Here is a 26,953-nt window from a genome sequence, read left to right on the forward strand (position 1 = left end):
CCCATGCTCCAAACTTATTAAAATCTTGATTAATAATCCCTTTATGGAGTTTATTCTGTAGATGATAATTTAAGTAAAATATATGCAAATTCTAATTCTAGATAAATTTCAATGAAATATAATCTGAGTAATTCCAAGACGAAATTAAGTTTTGGAGTGTAATGATGACGTAAGTTGCTCAATTTTCAACCCAACGTAATGGGGAATTTTAACGAAAATTGAAGTTTATTCGGTTATGTTAATAAAACACGATCTGATATAATTATAATAGAAAATTTTCAAATTGCGTTTAAATTGCTAAATAACAAAGGTTAAGATAATAATTTTAATATCAACATAAGGAAAGTTTAATTGAATTTTGATGAAAATTCGACAATTTTAATATAACAATTAGTCATTGTTGTAGTAACGTTATAAATGATCTTAAATGTATTGTTTGTTATCTATCCAAACAGAAGGCTAAATCTAGAATAGGTTGGCAACTTTAATGTTAACAATGTTACGTCATAATTAGAATATCAATTAATACAATATCGTTAAAGATTGCGATGCAAGAATTCGAAAGTAATCCTCGATATTACGCCAGTTTCTCAAGAGGTAGATCGCGGGTGCTACTGATTAACGTTACAGAAATTTAATTTAATGCGAAATAGTAGAATTTAAGTTGAATTTTAATAATAGCGCATCAGTAATATAAGGTTATAGTCGTCGGCACTGTGCAAGGTTTCTCAACGAGTAGATCGCGAGTACATGTTTATAAATAACACGACCATGTAAAAAAGGGGTAAATTTAATTCAAAAATTCAATTTTTTGTCGTTATGCTTCGAAATTTTTATTTTTCCAATCAGTAGGCCGCTAGTTCATATTCCCGAATAGGAATTAATTAAATAAATAAATGAGTTAAAGTACGTCAGAACCTTAACAAAGCAGTTTAAATCAAATTTTAATAACAACACAGCTGCCGAAAAAATGTTTCCCCCCCCCTTTTTTGCAATTATATGACATTGTAGCAGTTATAAACTATACACGAACAATAAAGAACCTTTAGAGGAATGCCAATTCGTTCCGTCATGCGAAAGCAAACATTCCTGTATAAGGACATCATGCAAGAGGAATTTGCTACATATTACGTATCCATTAATAACTACCGCTATCAATTTTAATACCTTCTACAAATCCTGAAGATATATTACTCCATCAGGATTAACATACAGGATTTACTCTGCAAGAATTTATTTAATTTGATCTTTCTAATCTAAATACATTCTAGTTATTTAAATATCAGTCGGTTTTGTTTTTTTTATTTTTTACTTTTGTTATTTATTGTTAATTTACATTTTTGTCTGTATACCACTCATTCCTTTGCTGCTGCCAGCAGAATTATTGCCCGTTGTGGAGTTATATATCAATAGAATTATTCTGTCACCTGTAGTGGGCATTAGCATAAATCCTTTTGGGAAAATAATGCGTTGAGAGGAAGTAGATATTACAATAAATTTTTTTCCAATTTCGTCGTGTATCATCATGATTTAATATGATTATTCATGCGGATGGAAACGTAAACGTATTTTTGACTTTTCGCTCGAATAATTTCCGATTTTTATTCTATTTTTTTTTACTTCCGAAGAAATTAAATGTTGATTTTATGTAAGAGGTAATGCAATGACACAATTTCCTCTTCCTTTTCTTTTTTTTTTCTTTTTCCTCTTCCCTCCTCCCTTCTTTCTTTATATGGTTATTGTTTTTAGGAAGGAGTTAAGAATTTAATTACGAGTTAATCATTTTGTTTCAAATTCGGTGGAAGGTGATAAAACGTAGTTATGATGTAATTGTATCTAATGTGCAGTGATTAAATTATGATGGTTGCATTAAATTAATTTCGTTTGTTCTGCGAATTGAGAGAAAACCGTGATGACGTAACCGGATAAAGTTTTCTTTAAGATGATTTACGTAACGATGTGTTTTTATTAAATTGTCTTATCTATGATATCATTTTAAATTTAGAAAGATAAATGCGTTTATAACTACAAAAAAACTAATTTGTAACTAATAAAGGAACTTGAATTGAGATGAACTAAAGTATTGTATAAGTAGGAATAAAGGAAAACGTATAAAAGTTTTAAAAAGTATTCTCTTTGAATATAAATTTTTATCAAAAAAGAGACATAATTCATCACAAAAGTAGAACAGTGATTAGACTAGATTGAATTACAGGGTTAAGCCATGGGCGATGTGTCAAAGGGGTGTGGACTTTCTATGGAAAACTGGCCCATATTTAGGCGTTAGACACGTGAAGAAAACGCAGAAAAATTCACCTGTCGTTAGGTACGAACCCACGACTAAGCAATGATCAGTGGTGTTGTCCACTCAGTTAATGCTGAGCATAGATGGAGGTCAAGAACACTTCGTGCTAGAACGAAACCGTTCCTAGCCTAAACCAGAATTGTTCGTATTAATTAGTCGGATTAAGGATATTTCAGTCCCTAGGCAAAATGTGAGATCCGAGCCCAAAAAACATAGTCATTAATTTTATTTGTTACATCTATCAGTGGACTCTTGGAGGAGGCTTGAGTGTTACTGTGTGTCACAATGTTCATTATACATTTTAAATTTTATTTATTTGTATATAAACTTACGAGCAGATCTAGAGACTGTCAGATCCGACTCTAGACAACTGCCTAGTTTTTCCAGACCTAATGATGATGATGATAAAAAATAAAAGAGAGAAACTGATAGAGAGGGTTGGAAGGGGAACAGAAAAACAACACAGCAGCCTGATCAGTCTACCATACAGCAGCAAAACAGTAATTAAATTAGTTAACTACACAACAGCAACTAAATTAATTAATTTTTCAATTTTAACATATCAAAATTTTAAGATTTTTCCGAAACAATTTTTAAATTTCGTTTACTTATTTTTAAAAAGAAAACAAAGTTACTTAATACATCTTTTATAATATAAAAATTGTTGATGAAAGAATATATAGATTAATGCCTATACGTTATACGCTTTAAATTTTATTTTCGAAAATATAATAAATTTCAAGCATGACGGAATGTTTTAATTGAATTATGAAGATTTAAAGCCGATCTCCGACGTAATATTCTGTTTTCGTTTGATTTATGTAGTACATTAAGATGGATTCCTTTTTTTTAATTAAATAATTAAATCGTGACGCAACGTGTTTAATTATTTTACAAAAGGGTTTGTATGTAAAAATTATCATCTAATGATTAATTTAAAATCACGATAAAAATGCGTCGATTGGATTTGCAATTTATAAATTTATTCGTGTTAATAATCTGAATTAGAAATTTGTTTTGTCTTGATATTAAAATCAAATTAAACACGAAAAGTTCAAAAAATTGTAAAATACTTAAATTCCTATTAATTTAAATTAGTCTTTATCAACTTTTCCTTAGAAATCGTCTACTAAATACAATTACCGTAAGTTATTCAAAAGGAGGACGTGTCCTACATTTTAACCTTAAAAATTTCCTCTCTATATATTAAAAAAACACCAAAGAATTAAGTAATTCTAAAAAAATACAATAACTACTGTAACTTTTTGTAATATAAACTTATTTAAATTATTATTCTTTAAACTTCAAGCCAATTCAAACACATCTGTAACGTCCTCCTTGTCATCCATTTCTAATTTTTCGTCTGATAATCCTACCCCTATAGGTCTTTTAAAATTGCTGTGTTTTTCTAATCACCCCTAATAAAATTTTACTTCATACTTATTATTTATCTACAATATTTAAAATTAAACACCATTCATGACTGGTGTGATTTCCAATACTTTTTCGCGCGTGAAACTAATTTCCACCCCCAGAAACACATTTCATCCCCCATACGGAACACTAATTTGTAAGCTTAATAAACTTATATTGCATTATTACGTGTTAGAAACATGTAAAGTATGTTTACGTCTTGCAGACTTCGCATTAAGAATAAAATATTTTTTCAAACTCTACTAAGAAACTTGCAATCCTGAAAATGCTTTTCTTCCCGCATGCAATAAAATTGTTGGCCACATCAACTAAAAATATTTTGCTATAACTTAAATATTGGACATCTTATTTCACTGCGTTATCTCTCACTTTATGTATATAACACAAGTATACCTGTGGGCCAATATATTACAAGCTTATAGATCTATATTACCTAATAATTTCTATGTATAAATTCGTTATAAAGATGCATCTCGGCTTATCTTAACTGAGAACATTTTTTTTCTTTGTTACACTTAGTCTATAAAAAATTCAATTATTTTAATATTTATTTTAAAAAATCGATAAAATATTAAATAATTCATACGAAAAACGTAATTAAACTTGAGTTATAAGCAAGGATTTCTTAGAGTTAAATTTCGAATTCAAAACTTTACATTATCCATTTTTCAAGTGCACAGTTTTATGACGTAAAGTCTCTAATGGAGTTGCCTTGCAACTCGTTTCCATGACGTAATATTAACTGAATGAATTTTATGATTGAAGTTGACAAAAATGGAAATGTTCCCTAACCTAATGAAATATTTATGTACAAGTTTTAGTGACGTGCAACGACAGAAATTGTTAAACTTAATATAATTATAAACGAATTTAAGAAGAGATAAATTATTTGAGATGATTTCAATCATGGATCCCTCTTTAGGAGAAAAATCAAATAAAAATAAAAATAAACTAAATTGCCTTGTTATAATGTCTTAATAAATCAATTTCTTAGAATATTTTAAAAATAAAAATAAAAAAAACTGTATTTTAACCAACAACAACAAAAAAAGACAATCATGGAGACGAAATTACACGAACATTTTTAAACAAATCACATCTTATTATAGGAAATTTTACTGGAATACAGATAAAAATTTTCAATTTTCTAAACTTAAAATATCTTGTTTACAAGGGGGGAAAAGTTTTATTTTACTATTTCATTATATTTATTTTCCTGTTTACATAAGATTTTTGAGTTTTGTATTTTTTTTAATAAAAAAAAAATAAATATCTTGCAATTTTTGGTGGGATAGAAGTGAAGAAAATTCGGATGGTAAAGTTTAGTTACGTTACATCAGACGTAACGAAATACAGGAAGAAAAAAAAAAGTAGAAGAATGCGAATCACTTGGGGCTATCTAAACATGTGGATTAGGTGACGTAATGGCCAACCGACATGGCTGCCTCCAGGGATAGCACCAGCGATATGCTACCCACATAACTATCAACATTCGAAGAATGTTTCTAGATACAATAAAACATCTTTTGTCATCTACTCTTTACTTTTATACAAGTTTTCTTGGAATACTTCTCTTTTTTCTTCACAAAAATTTTTTCCTTGTTTCTCTTGCAAAACGAAAGTTTTTAGCGTGATATTATCCAGGATATGGCGAATTGTAAAAGTTTTCACATATCCTTTAAAAGATACAATTTCTGGCTATATACTACAGGCTACGAGTTTTTGGAAACTCTTACTACACTTGCTTAATATCTAATAGTTTTCTTTTTAGAGAAAAAACAATTTTTTTTCTGAAAAATGTAAGAAAAATCCATCTAGTTTCTAGATTAGTCCAAGTTTAAATCTTTTCTGTTCAAGATAGACGATTTTTTATGTATAAATATAAGCAGATATGTTGTGAAAAATGTGGGTTTGGCGAAAATACTCAATAATGGATGAGAAATTTGCTATTTTTGAATAAAGTAATTGAATATATTCTGAATACAGAAAAAGTTATCGTGCAAAAGACATGATTTTTGAATAAAATATAGAAAATTTAATTAATAATTTCGCTTTTTGATTTAAAAATAACGTAAGTTCTGACGTAATACGAGTAATTTTGTGTTAAAACGTTTACAACTGTGATGTAATAGATCTAATTTTGCATAAAAAAAGGCTTGAATTTTTGAATAAAATCGGAAATTGGGCTGTATTTTTTGGATTTTTTTAAAATACATAATAATATCATACAGATGATGTAAATATTATTATTATTGTAGTAAATCTCATCTGCTACAGTAACATTTGATAATGCATTAGCAAATTCCATCCGATACCATTATATCCGATACCACGATGGTTATTAAAATACTGTAGTATCAAATTATATCCGGTGCCTGTGATTATTAAATTAGCATCGAATTCCTTCCGATAGAGTAGCTATTCTGACAGAGTAGTAAATTTCATCCGGTCTCTTGATGTTACTATAATAACAAGCGCACAATAGGTTAATGTTAAAATAGTATGTTGTGGTTAATTAAGTAGCATTTTCATTCGATAATAGTTTCTAAATTTTCAATTTAACGAAGCGAAATTATTAATTCTATTCGCATAGTTGTTACTAAAGTAGTCTTTACCGTAGAATGTTGATCTAATTCGCAAATTGCTCTGTAATATTAATGATGATCATTATGCTTTACAGCGTAAATGATTCAAAATTTATTAATATTCTTATATTTTACTATTACATAATTATACCTGTAGCTGTATCTCTCACCTGTAGTTCAATCGATAATTTCTCGATGATGCAGGCAGACAATAGCTGTGCTACTATAGTAGCATTCTAGTACACGATAAATCGATTGTCTGCAAAATTCCCGCTTAATTTTACCGATAAATAATATAATTTCCGAGACACAATCGATATAATACAGTCGAGTCTCCAATAACGGCCACTTGTAAACAGCGACCACTTTTCTTTTTTTTTTAAGAAAAATGTATACAGAATAACCTCCAGAAACGGCCATTTTTACGTTTCTATCAGTGGCCGTTGTTCACAGGTTGTAAATAAACGCTTCTATATTAGTATTTATAAGCTTAAATGATTAAAATCTATTATATACTGTGTATTCGTTATCGATTCTTAACTTAGTATAATATATATAAAGTAGTTAATTAATGCTGCAATAACAGCGGTCATTTTAAAATTCTATTACAGCAACTGAATTGATTAATGTTATTACAAGAGTCTTTTATTTAAGAACTTTTGATTACCAGACTAATTCTTTAGAATTGGTTCAGTTTGTTAAATACTTTAACCAACATTTTTCTTTTCTGATCACGTTAAAATAATTTATTTTGGTTAAATAACCTAAACTGCTCGATTAAATTAAATAAAACTAGTTAGATTATATAAATATATAGAAAAAAATTTCTTTCTGTATAAATAATGCATCCAGAAATTAAGAAAAGAACACCAAGAAGAAGAAGAAGGAAGCGGAGGAGAAGGAGGAGGAGGAGGAGGAGGAGGAGGAGGAGGAGGAGAGAGAGAGAAATTATAAAATATTTTAAATAAATTAAACAAATGAAAAAAATTATAATTATTTATATATTTTTTAATTGAATAGAATTTTCAGTGAAAGATCATTGTAAACGAATTTAATTTCAAGAAAATTAAATTGAAGAAAAATACACTTAATCTCTCAACCGAGTTATTCAACTAAGTGTGGAATAATGGCGCAATTATTTTGGCGTTACTAATCAATTTTGTCAGTTGTAATCCTTCGCCATCAAGAAATATTAGTGTACAACATCCTTCTATAAGTGCATCAAATAAATTTGCTTTAAACGGTGCTTTGATGATACTTTTTTTCCTTCGAAAATTCTCTTATCTTTTAATATATTTCTTTTAACCGATAGGATTGATTAATTGGAATTGATATTGTAGAAGAAGTTTTTCCGTTAATTTAGCCTTAAACAGCAGATTGTTTAATTATTATAAAAATACTTTAGAGCTTATTACACCCTTAATTTATTTTATATACGTAAATTCTATATTTATAATCACATAAAAAACGATTTAAACTGGTAGATGAAACTACACTCAAAGATACTCTTTACCACAAAAATACCCATATTATATCCTGTATTAATGTTAAAATTCTTAAATAAAGATATTTTTATCAATTATTTTCATATATACAACCTATAAAGTTTCAATTAGTTATAAATTTATGCTAGATCATATTCTTTACCATAGGACTCATCTTATATCCTATACAGCTCAATATTCTTAAATTAATAACTTTTTGATAATAATTATCATCTACAAATAGGATTTTTGTGTTAATAAATTGTTTTTTTTCCTCTTCATCTTTGAGGTTTAAGAGAATTAAATCTGTGAGGTTAGTAAAGAAAAGACTAGCCGAATCATTTAGGATTAGGTGACTTGTCCATTCCTACTCTTAGTAGGAAATTAATCTCTCTCTCTTAAGATGCTCCTCTATTTTCTTCAGGTTTTGTTTTTAGGTTTAGCTTTCTAAGATCAGTTTTTATAGGAGGCAATTATAATTTTATTCAGATTCTTATTCTAAAATAGTCTATTAATATAAAATGAGATAAAGTTTTTATAAATGTTGACGAAAGTTCCTCGAATCTAATTTTAAGTTTTACGCCTATAAATATATTAACGATCCTCCTACTCCTATTTTCAATTCTTTTTCTCTTCGTAATTTTATTTCTTCTGGATATATTTATTTAAAATTGCATTCTCGCGCTTTAAACTTTTATAGTATCAATTTTATTTAATATTTTTAAAATTGTATACGTCACATTTCTTAAATTAATCTACACTTAATTCTTATAAAGGTCTGTTTGTTTTTAATATTTTATCTTATAATTTTGTAACTTCATTCTCACACATTTTTATCACTTTTTTCTATCGAAAATTTTTAATATATTTTAGAAATTTAATTTTTCATTCCACCTGCGAAGCATTTTTTTATTTATTTTTCCTTGATTTAACAGCAAACGCGATAGTCGAGTTGGCACAACGATCGGAACGACTAGGGAGATCTTTAAGATCGATTCTTCAAGTGAAGGAGGTTTCCTCCTTTACCTCTTAGAAAGACTTCCAGGTCTATCTTAACCTCCTTCCCAATAGTTATCTGGTTATGGCATATACCCATTGGGAAGGAGAAAAACGCTGGAGCGTGGTATGAACCATCCACCCTCCTATCAGTGTATATGATTGAATTCCGAGTATGGTAAGGGCTCAATTCTGAATGGAAAACTATAGAAAAGATTGACGTGAGAGCAAAGATTTATTTTTCTGGTTAGCAATACGCTAAAATCTTTGATTTTCGAACGTTTCTACGCAAGTTGATTCGCATAAACTTTAATTCTTTGCATTAGATTCATATTAAATAACTAATATGAAACATTTACTGTAATTCATCTCTCGGAAACACGACTCTAAAGGCATTACTCTCACATGAAAGCATTCGTTTTGATCTCCAGGCGAATTATATCTGTAAATATGGTTTAGAATGTTACACAATACGTTATATTCTCTACAAATTACATATATTTATACAAACTTATGTTTCGTTTATAATGAGAAAAGAAGAAAGCATCTTAATATTATTCACTCTATTAAATGGATAAGAAATAGGATAAAGTTAAAGTTATACAAATACTATTACCAAATATCTCGAATAAAATGATGTACAAGTATCGAAACAATATATCTGCCAGTTGGTATACTTACCGTAATAAGCTAAATTTGCACAACATCACGTACACCCTGAAGCGTTGGATGGCATGTTTCCGTCTGTGAATTTTTTCTTCTTTCTACTGATAATAATAATAATATGAAAAAAAATATTCTACTTCAGGGCAGAAATGTCAAAGACATAACAAATCTTGTTTTTCCTCTTCAAAAACCCCTACTTGTCTTCCACATTAAATAACCCCCCTATCTGTAGTAATTATATTGAAGACCTCTACGTGGCTTTGTGGTGAACTATCGAAGATGGAGAAAGTTATTTAAAGAAGTGGTTTGTCCTTGGTAACTAGATTTTCGAGTGCTGAATATATAATGATGTCGAAAGTTACAAATTATACACAATAATGAGAGAAACTTTGGAATATATATATATATAATTTTAATTTTATTTCGGGAAATGTATATAAATTTATGTATAAACGCATCTTTAGTTCGTATTATTTAACTTTCTAATCGTTTAAAGAGAAGATTACGTTTTTAATATGTTGTAATGAACTTATAAAATATATTATCCTTTATTTTTTTTTTGGTATAGATTTTAAAGAAAAATATATAAAATTTTATTGTTTGTATATAATTTTTGATCGTGCTTACGTTTCGATCGCTGTATCGTACTTTCATGGCTTTGAGGAGATGAAGCGTTGAACTGTTTTCTGGATGTAGCTCAGCATAACTCTTACAAACACATCCATTAGTTTTATTCTTTTTTTCTTTTACTTCCTTTCTTTGACTTTTTGACCCATAATTCTAGAAATATTTTCTATTGGATTTAATCGTTGAATTTTTCAGATCGTAAAAGTTGTTTCACATATTTTCTTCATATTTCGACATAATAAATGATTACACAGCAAAATATTTAACATTATTATAATGCTCATAATAATTTTGCATAAATTCTTAACTGAGAAACAAATAAAATCATTATTTAATAGCGCTTAACTTTAAATATTTAATTTTGTTGTTTAATTCTCTATAGAAAATTAAATTTCTAACATTTGTTTTATGGCATACATACGTTATTTTGGCCACGAAGTTATTTTCTTTCCTTCTTTTTGGGTGTATGGTATGGCAGATCCTCAATTGTAGAGAAGCCATTTATGCTTGCTTTAAGGCTATTGCCAGAAAATCCTATTGACATCTGCCATTTCCTTCCGAAATTGGGCTAATGTGGCAATCTATTTTTTAAGCACAATTGTCGACATGACAGTTTTAGCCTGTCTTTCCTATTAAATAAACCTCTTGGCACTAAACAGGAAAGAATTTCATTGTTCTTATTATCTTCCTTTATTACATTTCCATCCGTTTCGTTATCTTTATTACTATATATTATCATCTATATAATTTTAACCTTAAGATGTTGCCACAATCGACAGGATTTAGCTATTTAAAAAATGAAAACAGCATCTTTTTGAAAGTTAAAATGAATTTCTTGAAGGCCAGAAAGTCATTAAAATCTTAAAAGAAATTTTTTCAATGAGAATTTTTTTTAAATATTGCAAGTAAAATTCATTTTATAAAAAAGAAAAAGATAATTTTAATATCTATATTAGTTTAGTCGTCTTTTTTTATTATCATTTTCCTCTTCGTTATCCACAAGTCACTCAGAGCTTTCAGCACATTTATTAACAAAAAGAAAACTAGTCGTAGAATAATTTCCCAAAATATAATTTTTATAGTTTACTTTCACAAGATTTTAATGTAAAGAATTCAAGCATATTAATCTGGATAAGTTCTTCAAACATTAAAAAAATTAATAATAAAAAAACACCACAGCTAGCAACTTTGTTCTTCTATTTATAGAAACAAAGAAGATGCAATCACGTAATTTTTATGGGAAAAATGATGCAGTTATTTCTATCGTGTATAAAAAAACATATATTTTTTTCAAATAATAATAATGTCATTCATTATCTATGCCTGTTTTTTGCTTAGTTAAATTTACATAACATTAAAAAATTGATTATCTATTCCATTCTCTTTCTGTGCCAGTGCATAATAATAAAGCCACAACTTTTACTTGGTGTTGGGAGTTTAAAATATATTTATCTGACTGGAAATTTTAATTTTAATTAAATATGTTTAATCCCTTAAGAAGAATTTTTAATTTTTTAATTTCCTTATTATTTTTTTTAATGTACAGTACTTCTCTACAAATTCTTCAGCCAAATTTTCTACCGTATCTGAAAAACTTTTCATCAAGAATTATCCATTACTTTAAATCTGTACAAACGAAAACTAGACTTTTTCACACGTAGAGAACACACTTAAATGAGGTATTTAGTTTCCGGGCTTCCGAAAATCTATATAAATAAGAATCTGTGAAAGATGGATCAACAGATTTAATGGATTAACTCCATTCAAAAGATAAAAGGTTTTGCATAGGTGAAAGTTCCTTATAGCATCTAAATTACTATTTGACAATGTCTATTTTCAATCTCCGAAGTACTTACTGAAGAAAGTAATCATGAAGCTGATCTTTTTTTTCTTAAGTTTAGAGACGTTAGACCATTAGGGATGGTGTATAAAAGAGATGATGTCGTTTAGTCAGTAACAGGATGTTTTAAAAACACCCCGAGAGTGAGTGGATGAGCTGAGAGCGTAACACTCCTTCTTAAGTGTTGCTATTAAATGAATACAGCTTTAATGACTGCACGTTTTGTGTTTTATGTGCTCACTAATGGTTAAAACAGCTAGGATATTAATATTCCAAAGTGCTACGCTAAATAGTATCTTGTTTAGACTTATCGTATTAATGAAAGATTTGTGACACTTTCCTCCAACCTTTTTTACAGTGTTTTTTTTAATAAAAAGCGACTATCACACCTCTTCCGTAAAAGTGATCTTTGTTAATGACTAGAAATAGTCTTCCTTATATTATCAACACAGTTAAGTGCTATTCTGGGATAAAGTACAAAGATTTTTACCTTTTAAAACTAAAATGCTATACATTAAACTGTTATTCTAGTGTCTAGCAATGATATTTGAATGGGAAATAAATGAATTTGTTTAAATGGAAATCGCTTTGCTGAGAATTGACACCGTTAACACTTCTAAATTTTTAAACTTGATTACGTTACATTGATAGACGTATTATATAAATTTATCTTAAATTTAATATTATCATAATTCACTTTACTGTTATGCTTCATTAAAATTACTATATGAATATCCTGTTTATATAAGTCTAGCTTCAATTTATATCAATTAATTAACTTAATATATAGAGAAAAATGATGGATAGATAAATTATTCATGATTTAGCTGAAAAATTCATTCAATAATCGCATAAATTTGGCTTTTTTTCGAACATAGATACGTGGCATTTTCCCCAGAATCATTATCATAAACCTCTTTTATATTTATCGAAACTATTCAGCGATACAGATTAGAAAAAAAATGTATGAAAATGATAATATTAACAAGGAAAAGTAAGGTTTTCTATAAGAAATTATTCAGAAAACAATACGTTATCACTCCAAGAAAAAATAACTATCACTTCCGAGGCAATATATCATCATTAGGACTAGAGTGATGCATTTTATCATCAGCATCACATACTAACAGAAACATCATTAAGGAGAGTGATCTAAAACAATGAGTCAAACTATCATCTAGAAAACAATGAAGTCTTCTCAGGCCTCATATTAAAATCTGGGATAGTGATGGAGATATTTATCTGCACAAAGCGAAATATGTGCAATGACGCTTAATGATAAGTAAATACGCTATAAGGAATTCTTATCTTAAATGGATATGTGGCAAAACGATTTTACGAATGCCAAGCAACATTAAGAATAAAGATGAGGTCGTGGCTGTTTTGAGGAAATTTCTCTTTAGATATTTGATGCTGTATAACATTCATCGCTGTTGATAATAGCTTGAAGTCATTGCTTTGATATTTCTGCTTATTAGCATATTTATGCGAGTTAAAGGTCGGATTTTGTTTCTTTTCTATCTAATATCGCAGAGGAATCTTTATTGTAATTTCTCTTCTTAAAAATTCGGTTTGATTTAGAAATGGAAGTAGAAAAAAAAGAGAATATATATATATATGTATGTATATATCTAATAATTTGCTACTGATCCAAGTCGATAAATCGAATTTTTATAAAATTTTATGTAATTTATGATAATCTCAAAAAATGGAAAATAGTTTAAATTTAAATAAAGCTTTGACAATGGGAACGTTTTTTGTTATTTGTTTAAAGAACAATTTTCTTCCCCATTTTTTGTACGTGAAGGTGTTAAAGAAATTTTATTGCTTAGATTTTTGCTTGAATGAAAAAAATAATAAGAAGAATTAATATACATTTTAAATTAGTTATAACAACTACTGTTTTTTTAAAAATTGGTTAGAGAGAAACAGTTGAGTAAGAAGGAAAAAAAGAGAAGGCAAGGAATCAGTAGTTTGGTGCAATGAAGCATTGCTAGAGAGAGAATCAAATCAGTATAAAGGAAAAAGAAAATTTCTGTTTGCACTATGAAATGAAATAAAGTAATGCTTTTGTTCTAGACGATTCACTTCACTATACTGAAACTGATTTTTGAGGGAGCTGATAAAGGATAAAAACTAAATTAGTCAATTGAAGCATACTGAAATGGGTTCAGAATAACGTTACGGTGAAGCATTTCCAGTAAAATCAGTTTAGCAAAGCCTGGCAGATAAGAGAAAAAGGAAAGTAAAATAGGCAATTTTAATGTTAGATTAACAAAAAAAATTAAATTTGTACCCCAAAAAATGCTAGATAACGAAGCATTATCGGTGCTTTATCTGTATGAAGTACCACAAATTCACTGTTTTATCCGCCATTAATCTCTGCTACTTATGTAGTCAATTATCTAGAAATAAAGCTAATACAATAAAATTAATTACAAACAGAACATACCTTATAAGTTCCTAAACTATCTACTGTACACTGCAAAACCGCTTCTCGACCAACAGCCGCTGTAACATTGGTGATTGGTTCTGCAAATTCTGGATCAACACATAAAACTGAAAGATAATAAAAGTGAAACCTATAAAATAATCGACATAATCTACAATATATTAATTTTTATCATGAAATAAAATTTAAAAAAATACATTAATGTGATTGAAACATCAGTTAATAAAACATAGAGGAAAAAATGAATCTCATTTAGTAAAGTGTTTTAACAATAAAGCAGCAATTTAATTTAATTAATCTAAGTTTAAAATTAATACCTTAATTGGGAAATTGTGAACATAGCTCGGAAAACAAACAATTAATGTAAACATATTTGCATAGGTTAGCACAGATTATATTGGTTAATACTAACCTAAATATTATTAATCACGTGACGGGAATGAGGACGAAGACGTAGACCATGTTTACTAAAACAAAGAATTCGGTTGTTATCGAATATAATTTTTTAACTTTCTACCTTCCATCCTGCGTTAGAATAAGACGAAGTAAATCATAACTCCGTAAAATCATATCGAAACGTTGGAAGAAGTGAAGCATTATCATCATTACATTGATATATCAATAGAATGTTTCTTTTTTAAATTTAAAATCCTAATGTAACTCCACAAAAAACATATTTTCTTTTAGTAAAAAAAAAACTTTTGATTGGTTATTTCTTGTTTAAATAAAAAAATAAATATATTGTTTCTTGTTAAAACTCCTCTATAATTTGTTTATTTCTTATTAAAGTCGAGACAATATATTTTTTTATTTTTATTAAAGTCAAAATTTAATTCTTCATGCGCTAAATCATTTTTTCCCTCTATTAAAATAATGTCAAACTAAGTTGAATTTTTTTAAATATATTAAATTTTAATGAATTTTTATATTATTAAATCAAAAATTTTAAGTAAAAATTTTATTATAAGATTAATTCTGAATTAAAATATTTTTTATTAATTTCAGTCAAAATTTATTTTTTTTTTTTTGCATTTATTTTCATTGAAGTCATGCAAAAGTTTGTTCGATTTTTAAAGTACATTTCCATTAAATCTAAATCAATATTTGTTCATTAATGAATTAATATCAAGAAATGATATTTTTTACTGGCCGAATTCAAGCAGTAGGTCCCATTTATGAGCCGAATTTTCAAATTGCAGACCTATAAATTCCATCTGTTGTATGTTTCTCCTTCCTTAATCTCGAAGACAGTTAGATAGATGAAAGTCGAGACCAGATATGGAAAGCTTAGGGCAGGAGGCCCCAATTAATTACGTACGAACTTCCGGTCTGCATCGGAAGTCACGTTATTTCAATTTAAAAATTTTCTTCAGAACGGAGTTACCAGCATGACTCTGTTGTTAACAGGAAAAGTATGATGTACAGGGGTAAGACACTAGTAAATTCGAGAGCATATATTTTCACATTAAATAAATTTAAAATATTGTTAAAAATTAGCACCGTCAGAATAATTTTGTCGATTTTTAAATTTAAATTTGAATTAAAATCTATTTTATTCAGAATTTATTAATTTCTTGCATTTATTTTTATTGACACTACAGGAAAGTTTTTCTAATTTTTATTAAATCTGAATCAACGTTTCTTTGCTACTAAATTTATATTAAAATTAATTTTCGCTCATTAAATTTTAACCAAATTTTTATTATTTTTTTATAATTAAGTTCGAATAAAAAAATTAATAATTTTAAAATAAAAATTGTTAGATTTTTGTTTCAAATTAAACTATTAATTTCGTTTAAATTTATTAATTTCTTATACTTATTTAAATTGAATTTAAATTGAATTTTTCTTTTATTGAAACTATAACAAAAATCTATCTGATTTTAAAAGTATTTTTAATAAATCTGAATTAATATTTACTCATTATTAAATTTATATCAGAATATTATCATATTTTATGTATATTTTAAGTATATTTGTATATAACTGTATGTGTGTGTGTGTATATATAAAGCCTATATATATATATATATATATATATATATATATATATATATTTATTTATTAAGCACAAATGAAAATATATATTTTTCGAATTTTAGAAGTAAGATTCTAATTTAATTTTCTTATTAATTCTGAATCAAAATTGGTCTGCTGATAGAAAACTGAGCTTTGTTATTTAAAGCATAAACAAAGAAAACCTTCTATCTTCTATCTTTATTTAGAAATGCATCAAAAATCTTTTAATGTTGTCTGGAAAAAGATGGAAAACTCTTCTTTATTACTAGAAAAATACATAAAATAATTTTCTGTATCTAAACATATTTATGAATTATTGTTGATGTGACTTTATTCTTTACAAAGTTCAAATAATGGCTATAGATTACAAGACCATTATTTGTCTTAGAAAAGGATCAGGCAAAAATACCAATATTAGACAAGGAAAAAAAAAAACAAAGAAGTGTATAAAAATAAATTCGTCCGTATGTCTGTACCCATTCATTTTAATAAATTTAGTAAATTTACAGCAGATATTTCCGTCATTTTAACAGCTTTCCTAAGATAAATGAATATAATTACAATTCTACAACCAAATTTTATTATTTAGGTAGCATTAATATAAATTTCTTTAAAACTATTTATCAAAGTTGTCGCTAGCTACCTAACAATATCTGCTATAAATGCTAGTTTGGTAACAGTAATTTTTAGGAAATGTAAAATATTAAAACACGGTTGAAGTTTTAAGTTATAGTTATGGAAATAAATGCAATTTTTTTTGTATGTTTTAAGGTAGATTCGGGAGAAAGTTCATTTATCAAAGAGCAACGTGTTGGGAGGTAAAAGATGTTCAACCGAGCATGTTTCATGACAGGCAAAAGATTCCGGTCAATGACACATAAGTCTACGTGGTCCACTAACTAGACTTGTTCGGATTAACTTAGAAAAGTGCGATCAGGAGTGATTCTGTTAGTAAATCCGCGTTAGAAGTAGATTTTTGTTCTTCCAGAAAGGAAATACATCAACAATCTGACAGAAATTTTACACTCGATTAGTTTTACTTTAACGAGATAAAAGTTTCTGTATTATTTTTCTTTTTTTCTTTCTGCTTTTTCGGATTTAAATGCGACTAAGTTAACCGTAATGAGAGTTTTTATAAGTTTTCTAAAGGTTACGTTGAAGTAAGAGGTACATAAATAGCTTGTCTGATGGAGTGTACTTTGGTGGAAACATCTCAATTTTAGCGACATCCGACAATTTGAGATCACCAAACTATGCCAAAACTTATTAAATCCCTTCGCTAAACTAACTCAATCTTATCGAAATTTCATTTCATCGAGCCAATGCTCAATTTGCTGAAGTTTAATAAGAAATTTTCAAGGCGTGTGAGAGACTGGTTCTTTTATATATGTTGCTTTATAATAATTAATCGTTAATTAATGAAGGTCAATTAAGTTAATAAACTGAGTTAAAGTTTTTTTTAAAATTTCTTAGTGAAACTAATTCAATTTTTTCTGCCCTTACTCGACTTTAAGAATAATAACACTGTTTAGTTTTATAAGATTTTAACAAAATAAAAAAACTAACCGAAAATTTAATGAATTAATTTCGCTTATTCACTTTTTAATTGATAATTCCAGAATAAAATTAACCGCAAATGCAAAGAATTCGAGATCGTAAAAGTTAGTTAAGCTTGGAGATTTGCTTTCTAAATTAACGCAATTTTATCCTTGCTATTACTTTCAAATAAACTAAATATTTTAAAGAATAAGGAATTTCAAACAAGCAGCTTTTCATGTTGTAAGAAATAAATATTTACAACAATTAGGAATTTGCAAGATAAAACTGTCATAATAGATTGGTTTCGACCATCGAACAATTGGCAATTGATAATGCTGTAATAAATTAATCCTTATTGTTAAAAAAATTCTATTTCCGTATTGTTTCCGACTTTCCCCCTTCTAAATGTTAGAATTCATTTAATACAAAAGTTCAGATTCTCTTGGGATCAATTCCTCTTCTGACATGGGATCAACTCTTCAACCTTTAGAAGTTTTCTTTGCTGTTTTTTGGACTAGAATTTATTAAGCATCAGATTAAGCTTTGAATTGATTTTTATACAATTTAATCTAATCTAAATAATGTCTCTAACGTTTATATATCAAAAGTTTGCCGCGGATTTTGTATGCTGCAAATAAGATGCGTATACATTTTTTAATTGTATAATTTGTTAAATTAATAAAAAAATTTATCCTATAAAAATAGATGGAAAAATATTATATATATATTTATAATTAGGTATTAAAAATAAAGCCTTGGGATTTATAACTCTAGAGGAAAAAAAGAAAAACAAAAATTGGAAGGGAGAAGTGAGGAGAAGATTTACTAGCCACTATAACTTCACCAATCCAGAAATCTATTACTGCTACACCACTACAATCCATTCGCCCGTCTCAGGGGATATGCATCCTGCGACCTGTAGAATCTTTGTTTTCATTACAGATACTATTTCTCCGTCCGAGACATTTTTCACTTTTGTCAACCAACAATAGATATATAAACAAATCTTGCTAAATATTTGATAAATGTGCTGTAACAAACCTCGTTTCTAAATATTGGAATCTATGTGCTATACTCGGTATATCCATCATGTTTGAACTCGGGTCAAGTCTGTCCAGTCATTAATTACATAGCAAAGCGGAGAGATGGTAGCGCTGCTATCAAACAATACTGTGTCATCACCACGGCTACGAAAGTGGAATGAGTGATGAGAAATCATTAATGTTCATTGGAAAAAGTACTTTTCTCTATTGAACATATAGAATCCCTACTGTTTCGGGTAAACTATCAAAAACAACGGTTATTGAGTATGTTATTCCTTCGCAGAAAAGTAATTACTTCAAGAAATGGCATGATTTCAAAAGTGATGGATATCGATGCACTCCTTCATGTCCGGAGGCGTAATTGTAGTTGCAAAATATACAATTACGCACCGATTTGAAGTGTATGTACTATACTGGATGATTAATGTTAAATAAAGTAATGTCTTACACCCCCATCGGGATTTGCTGGGGGTACAGACATTAATTACATCACTATAATTTATAGCCGGATCATTTTTCATGTTTGGTGCCAGTTTTTGAAGAGGATAATTGTTTAATTGATTCCGATTTACGAGCCGAGTTTGTTTTGGGTTGATTAAAATCACTGCAATAGGCATTTTTAAATTTTTGTTTAATGTTTTGACGAAGCTAAGAGGAAGAGCGAGAGCATAGATGATCGTCGGAGAATAGTATAAAAATTAATATGAAGAAAAAATTACTGAAGATGAGAGTGTAAAAGATCAATAGATTGACAAGTAATAGAGACTGAATATAGGAATTGATGGAGATTTGAGGGATTAAGGGATGAAAGTATAACGAAAGAACCGCTATTTGCAATGCGAAGTATAGGCACTAAAGAATATCAAAAGATTATATAATAAATAGTCGAATCAAAAATATATTTACAAAATTTGAATAATAGATATTCAAATATTTGCGGAATGGGTATAGAAGATTTAGCATTGTTTGGAATGCAGATGATCTGCTATTTAATTTGCGGGGGATAAGTTATTGTACACAACACGTCTATGATATTAATAATTAAGGAATATGTTGCTATTAAACGTGAAAAGGATAAATTATAAGTGGTATATTCTTGTCTTGAATGTAAAGAGTAATGGAAGTTTTATGAAGGAAATTTATAGTTAATAAGGCGAAGGAACGTACATAAGGAATGCTGAATTAAAATGGTAAATAGACTAGAAGTGAAATTATTGCAAGGAGCATTTTACCTTTAGAAGGATTCAACTATTGTTGATGACTATATTGCTCTTACAAAAGTACGATTAATTATATGTTAATTAGCCTCCTTCAACGCTTTATATATCTATTTTATTGAATAAACCGATTTAGTTTCCTTTGAATAAAACAAAACTGATAATAAATGCAAAGATAATTATTGAGATAATGATACCTTTCGTTACGTTTGAGAAACGTTCTCTCTAGAGAAATAAACAATTAAATTTAAACATTTCATCAATTTTTAAAAGCAAAATTTGATCATTTATATAACAAGAAGAATTTTATTTATTTAAAAAAAATTAATATAGAATAAGTAAAACAAAAAGAATTTTAAGGATAAAAGATTGAATAGATTTTTTGGATAAAATGTCCAAGAAAGGAAAAAATAAATTGAATTTTTATTGCATATATTTTTTTTACTATTCTTGAAGAAAAATGATTTGCTGCGTAATAATTCGAATGTTTTATGTATGTTATTTATTTAATGATCTTTGGAGGAAAGAGGGTTGAGTGATGTCGCGTGAGGATAATCGGATATAACTTTATCGTAAGTGAGGTTATTATCCTTGATGGTGTGGAGTTTTAATATGAAAAGTCGGTATTAAGCGCGATTTACGGCCTAATCCACCATGTTGTGGAAAACTTTGCTTCAAGCCATCACTAGCAATTGAGCTGAGCTATGAAGCGATACTGCTCCTGAGCGATTTGTTTTGTATTTAGTATACTTACTATCTCAGTAATTCTCTCTGATAATAGACAAAGTAAATTATTTCGATTTAGCTTATGGATCTCACTGGCATACTCTAGAAATAATTACCATCTAGCAAAGTATTGTTGAAAATGTTTTTCCTTATTCTGATTAGAATGGAGCCTGTGTAAAACTTATTAAACATTCGCACAAACTACAACTTTCGTTAATCTTTAGATATGCCATTTAATTAATAATTTCACATCCTAAATTTACTCATTATTAGTCGGGTGTATCTAATTATATCGTAAGATAATTATTAAATTGTAGTTTTATATGGTTACAATTATGCAAAAATATTTTTCCCATAAGGATAATTACATTGTTTTCTAATTTTTTTTTATATTATAGAAAGTAGTTTTAATAATTTGTAAACGAATTTGAATATATTTTAAATTTTGAATATTGAGTTAAAAATTATACACACATTTATACATTTATATAGAAATTATGTATCATATTTCAGATTTTTATTTTTTGAATCTCTTATAATAGAACAGAGTGATTTTATTCAAGAATATGATCCGTATTCTCCAGTGGATTGCGATCCACTAATTAAAAAACACAAAGTGATGAAGTCAGGTATTAAAAATAAGTGAAATATTAAAGCATTAGAAGACTTACACAAAAAATATAATTTTTTCGAGTCTATTCTTTGCAAATTGACTTGAAAATATTACTAAATCTTCGTTAAAACAACCATTATAGATTATTAAAAAATTACACTAAACTGGACCGTTAAAAGGATAAAAATAATAGACTCGAAAAAATTATATTTCTTTATGTAAGTGTTCTAAAGCTTTAAATGAAGATAATCCCGGGTTATGTCGTCTTTATGCAAAGTAAAATATTGTTAAGGCTCGCATAATTAAATTATGTATCATTTACAACAAAGATATGTTCTTAATAACGATAATTTGCTTTAAAATATTATACGAAAATTTTCTAATTAATTAATCATACAAGTAATAAAACATAAAAATTTAATTGAAAAGGCTTCAAAATTCAAGAATTTCCTCAATATAAAATGGCGAAATATTGAGATTATATAATTAAATTAATTTTTATATTTTTAAAGAAAATAACTTTAAGGCAAAACGATTTTGGTACAGTTACAGAGTAAATTTAAATTAATGCAATTTTAATAGGATTTCTAATAACGTAATTCCGTTATTTTGATAAAAACGATTCTTGTTTTAACTAAAACGCAGAGAATAAATAAATAAGATATAGGGAAAAAAACACGATATGAGAATATTTTATTTTTCTCTGTTATTATTTCGTGAAAGCAGATTTCGATGATACTCTCAAAGGAGACATTTTACGTAGACTAAGTAATTTTTTCCCTCCGTTTTCTTATAGAAAAAAATATTTTTGACACATCTTATAAAAGGGGTGTTTAGTGCAACATAAAAAAGTTTTTATCACTTAAAAAGAAAACATGAGAAAATATTTTAAAAAGGCGTAGTATAATATTAAAAAAACAATGGAAAAATAATAAAAATTTCTAATTATCTATAAAAATAATTTAAGAAATAAATAAAATATTATATAAAGAAGAATATAAAGTTTAAAATAAGCAAAAACTATATATATATAATTAAAAAATATTTTGTATTAATTAAATATTAATAAAAGAATATAAAATTCCGATTTAAACTTTTTTTAAATTTAAAATATATTAATTTTTATTAGAATGTAATTCTATTATAACAAGCAAGAGATGAAGAAACTCGTAAAGGAAAAAAAAAACTTATAAGAGATGAGACGATATAAAAACTGATGATAATTTGGATTCTGATAGAGGGGAAAAACCTATTAAAATAAAAGTACAGTGCACTCTATCAAGCTCACCTGTATAGTAGAAATATATATCGAATATTGGATAGAATCTGCCAACCATAAAAATTCTATATCTTACCCAATTTACTTTCTATTCAGAAGGAAATCGCAATTCCAAAACCAAACTGCGTGTGACCAACTATCGAAAACTGAAAGCGAAGAAGCAAAGTCTTTTCTTCACCTCCAGTAGGAGTAATTCCTATCCAAAGCTTAAGTCTTTAGAAATATATATATATATACACACACACACTGTATATAGAGTGTATGAGAAGGAGAGAGGATATGTGTTTAGGATAGTAGCGGTGATCAGGCAGTGTGGTTAGATAGTAGGCATTGTGAAGTCTCGAGTCCCTTAGAGACCTACTGCCTAAAACCTATGCCCTAGCTAGAAAGCCCACCAATTTCTTCACTATTAGACCATTCTGTGGCTTTGACAAATACTTCTTTGGCAAAGGATGTCTTTGACGGTCTTACTTCTCCTTCCTTCTACTTTTTTTCCCTTTAGTTCAGACAAAGGCAATGTCTTCGTGTAGCCGCATCAGATAGAGAAAATGAGAAAATATGTGAGATAAATGGAGACATGTTTAAGGTAGTGGATGTCTTTTTATATAGATATATATATATTCCACGTATATAAAAAAAAATCTTTTGGAGAAAACTAGGGAATTCTCTTGGTTTAACTTGTCAGAAAAGCAATCGTATGGTTATTTTATGTTGGGGATGGTGATCTATCACAATGTGATAACGTAAGCGGTCTTGCTGAACTTTAGTCTGAGCGGGTTAAGTGCAGGAGTGGATGACTCTTTGGTCAGTAAATTAGAATTTTCTTTCTTTTTTTTAAGGTTTAGGTTTTTGGAATTTGTTGGCGGTTTGAATGGTGATGAAAATGTGTTGGATTTTTATGTTTTTATTTTAGTAAGTTGAAAGTGTTGGATTTAGTGATATATATAAGGAAAGTAAGATGAAAAACGAAAGCATAAAGGAATGAAAAATAAGGATAGATATGTAAAAAAGTATGCGATATACATTGAAGATAATAGGGTTGAAATGGAGCAAGAAAAATTGACCTCGTTTTTCTTTAGAAACTCCTTTTATACACATCCTCTTTTGCTTACGTTCAAACTTTTTAGAAGCATAAAATTAAAATGAAGCAATTAAAATAATGAAGTAGACTAAATAATAAAATTAGGAAAAAATACGTAATTACTAATATGTTCTTAAATCAATTTGTTACTGAAATTGCCGATTTTTTCTCATTCAAAACTCGGTTATTTTTTAAAATAAAATGTAAAAATTCGAGTGTAAAATTGATATTTTAATCACGAAAAAAAATATAAATTTTATTTAATTAAAACACTCATAATATAGCGTTTAAATTTCTAGAATAGCAATTAATAAAATAATTATCTCAATATAGATAGTTTTCCTATACGAAAAATTAGAATATAATCTCTAAAAATAGTTTATGGTATTGTTGGGAATATTGAAGCAGTGCTTCATCAATCAAAATTCTTCTTCAACTTTATTCCGCACCTGCAACCTTAGTAAAACCGTTCTACGTTATATTTAAACAATAAATTAGATTTCCTGCAGTTTAATATTGAAAAAAAGCCATTGTATTTGCGAAAAACTCCACAAATGCGGATGGGAATATTGAAGCTGTTTTTCATCCATCAAAGAGATCAAAGTTGTAAATCCAAAATTTATTCTATTTGACAAAGGAAAGTATTATAGATACACGAAACTAAAGCTTAACTTTATGTTGTGCATGGGTTGTAATGTTTAGGTACATCTCCGGGGTAACAGACAACACGTCAAGTTCTACTGTTCTCGGTACTCCGGAAATAATTGCTATTGACAATTTTGAGATTATATTCCGTCGGTTGTGATATCAATTGACATCCAAGTGTAATGTATTCTATTCGTTCTTGGCTAGCAGCAAATTGTAACGTTAAAGGGCTCTAAAGTATTGTTTATGTTAAAATCGGTAATTTAAAAGTTTTGATACATTAAATAGAATAAATTGTAACTCTAGGCCAAAATATATTAAAGGCATGCTTCAATTAATTTTTAAGCGCTTGCCCGGTTAGAAATATAAATTTAGCGAAATAGTAGGTTGCAAACGGAATAAACTCTGATTTTAGGAGGTTACAACTCTTCTCTAGTCTCCAAGTCTACTTAATTCTATAGGACTTATACGATCTTTCGAATACGAATTACACTTATCAATACACGTCACGTTGTATTCGCTCCATGTAATGCTAATCGTAGAATTTCGATCCGTTTAGTTTTATTTAGTGAAAAATATAGTTTATTTATGCATCATATAATTATAAATGCGTTCTTTTAATATTATTATTTCATCTATAACTTTCCTTCTTAAAATATATCTTCTAATGGTTTTGCGTGCAAGTCAAATAAGAATATTTTCTTTATACTCGGTACTCCACCCTCCAAAATAATCACCCGTGGCAGAACGATGAATTTTAAAAGTTTTACAACTTGTTAGCATGATATATTATTCAACCTGTATCCAATTAAGAATCACATATATGAAGATTCTAGAAAGTTATTTCGAGACAAGCTCCGAACTCCTCTGTATTAATCGAGTTATATCATCATTCATCAACCTTTACCGAGTTTATCTACTTTCATATTTTATTATCTAAACTTACTTAAAGGGAATTGTCTATTTTGCCATGTTTACTAGTAAGAAATTTACGGATAATCACTTTTACATTCGCCTATATAGATGATAAAACATCGTCCTCCTCCCGACAAGCCATCGATTTTAGACTTTAGTAGAACAGCAGCTGATTGGAAAGATATGCCTATCAATCAACTACGCTTCTTCAAAAATATCTCTAGTTCCCTTCTCAATCGGAAAAGGATACTCAGCATTTATAGAATCGTTTAGAAATTCGAAAAAGATATGACATTATTAAGAAGGTAACACATAGAAGAATAGTTTGCCAACTTTGCAAACGTTTCTTTTCTCTTTTTTCTTTTCTCTTTCGTTGAAAAAAAAAGAAAATCCATGTAAAGTTCAGTTTTAAATTCAAAAATCCATAAGGCATCTAAGAATTCCATTATCTGTCTCATAGAACTGCATGAAGTGAAAAAAGCAAAAAGAATTTTGTCAGGATTTGCTACAGATTTCGGTATCTCTTATTGAATTTCCTGGAAGAAGGAGAGTAAAGCTAGCGAACCCATCCAATTACGACTGAACAAGCAGTTGCATACATGATCCAAAGGCACCGTCTCTAATAACAATAACCTGAGTCAAGACAGGCACAGATGGGTATAGGCCACAAGCTGTCAATATGACTGTCTGCTGCCTTTCTTACGAAAACAAAGATAATCAGCATCGTTGATCCTGTGGGATATGGAATCGCCTAGAAATCACGAACACTCACTTGTCTCTAACTAATTTTGGAAGAAAATGAAGTGCTGCAAGTTTTCTTGTTATTTTTCCCTAAGTCGTGGTAATAGACTTGTGAATTTGTTTTCCTTTGAGATTCCTGCTTTTTTTCCGTGATTGGGAATGTTGTTGAATCAGATTCAGCTACGGGATAATGAGTTTTATACTCTTTGATAGGTCCACGCATCTTTGATCTAAAACAATAAAAAAGTAACTTTCTTTTGTATATTTCATAAAAGATAATTATGAGAAGAAACAATTTCATTTCCTGTTACAAACAACTTTCTCATTAACTAGTTTTATTTAAGAATGAGACTCAAACTACTCTTCCAGAATGAAGATGCGTTACAATAGAAAATGCATCTCTGCTAAATGAAAATTAGATACAAAACAAACTATTAAATGGAGGAATTTCCTAAAAGTCTAAAAATAGAAACTATTACTTTAAATTTTCACGAAAGCGGTTCGCAAAGTTCATTTCTAAAAGTAGGAAAACAGCTTACATACATAGAAACTTAAGAAAAATACCGGGATATTTAAGCTATTTTCTTCTATAATAAGTTGTAGAATGTATGAAAATTTTATTTTCTCTTCCCGAAAGTAAAATAAAAACCGATAATGCGAAAAGGGTCAATTAAGGGAAAAAAATTAAATCGTTATTCTGAATCTATCTTACGCAATTTTCTTATCGTGAGAAAACTACTTTTCGG

At 28.1% G+C, this 26,953-nt stretch overlaps 1 protein-coding gene across 3 annotated transcripts in view; it reads right to left on the reverse strand.

The window, feature by feature from the left end:
* The window catches only part of LOC136976470 (lachesin-like), a 190,947-nt gene that overhangs the window by 17,475 nt on the left and 146,519 nt on the right, over positions 1 to 26,953 (reverse strand). For 2 of the 3 annotated variants that reach the window (XM_067271758.1, XM_067271757.1), the window contains exon 2: positions 14,390 to 14,496. Coding sequence is in view for 1 of the 3 variants with exons in the window: in XM_067271757.1 (XP_067127858.1) it covers positions 14,390 to 14,496 (107 nt within the window). In the remaining 2 variants the exon portion in view is untranslated. Of the gene's footprint in view, positions 1 to 910; positions 1,058 to 14,389; positions 14,497 to 26,953 lie in introns of those variants that run through there. The other variant, XM_067271759.1, reaches the window with a different exon arrangement.

Source organism: Centruroides vittatus, unplaced genomic scaffold, assembly GCF_030686945.1.
Source record: "Centruroides vittatus isolate TY-2023 unplaced genomic scaffold, ASM3068694v2 contig_400, whole genome shotgun sequence".
NCBI classification, from domain to species: Eukaryota; Metazoa; Arthropoda; class Arachnida; order Scorpiones; family Buthidae; genus Centruroides; species Centruroides vittatus.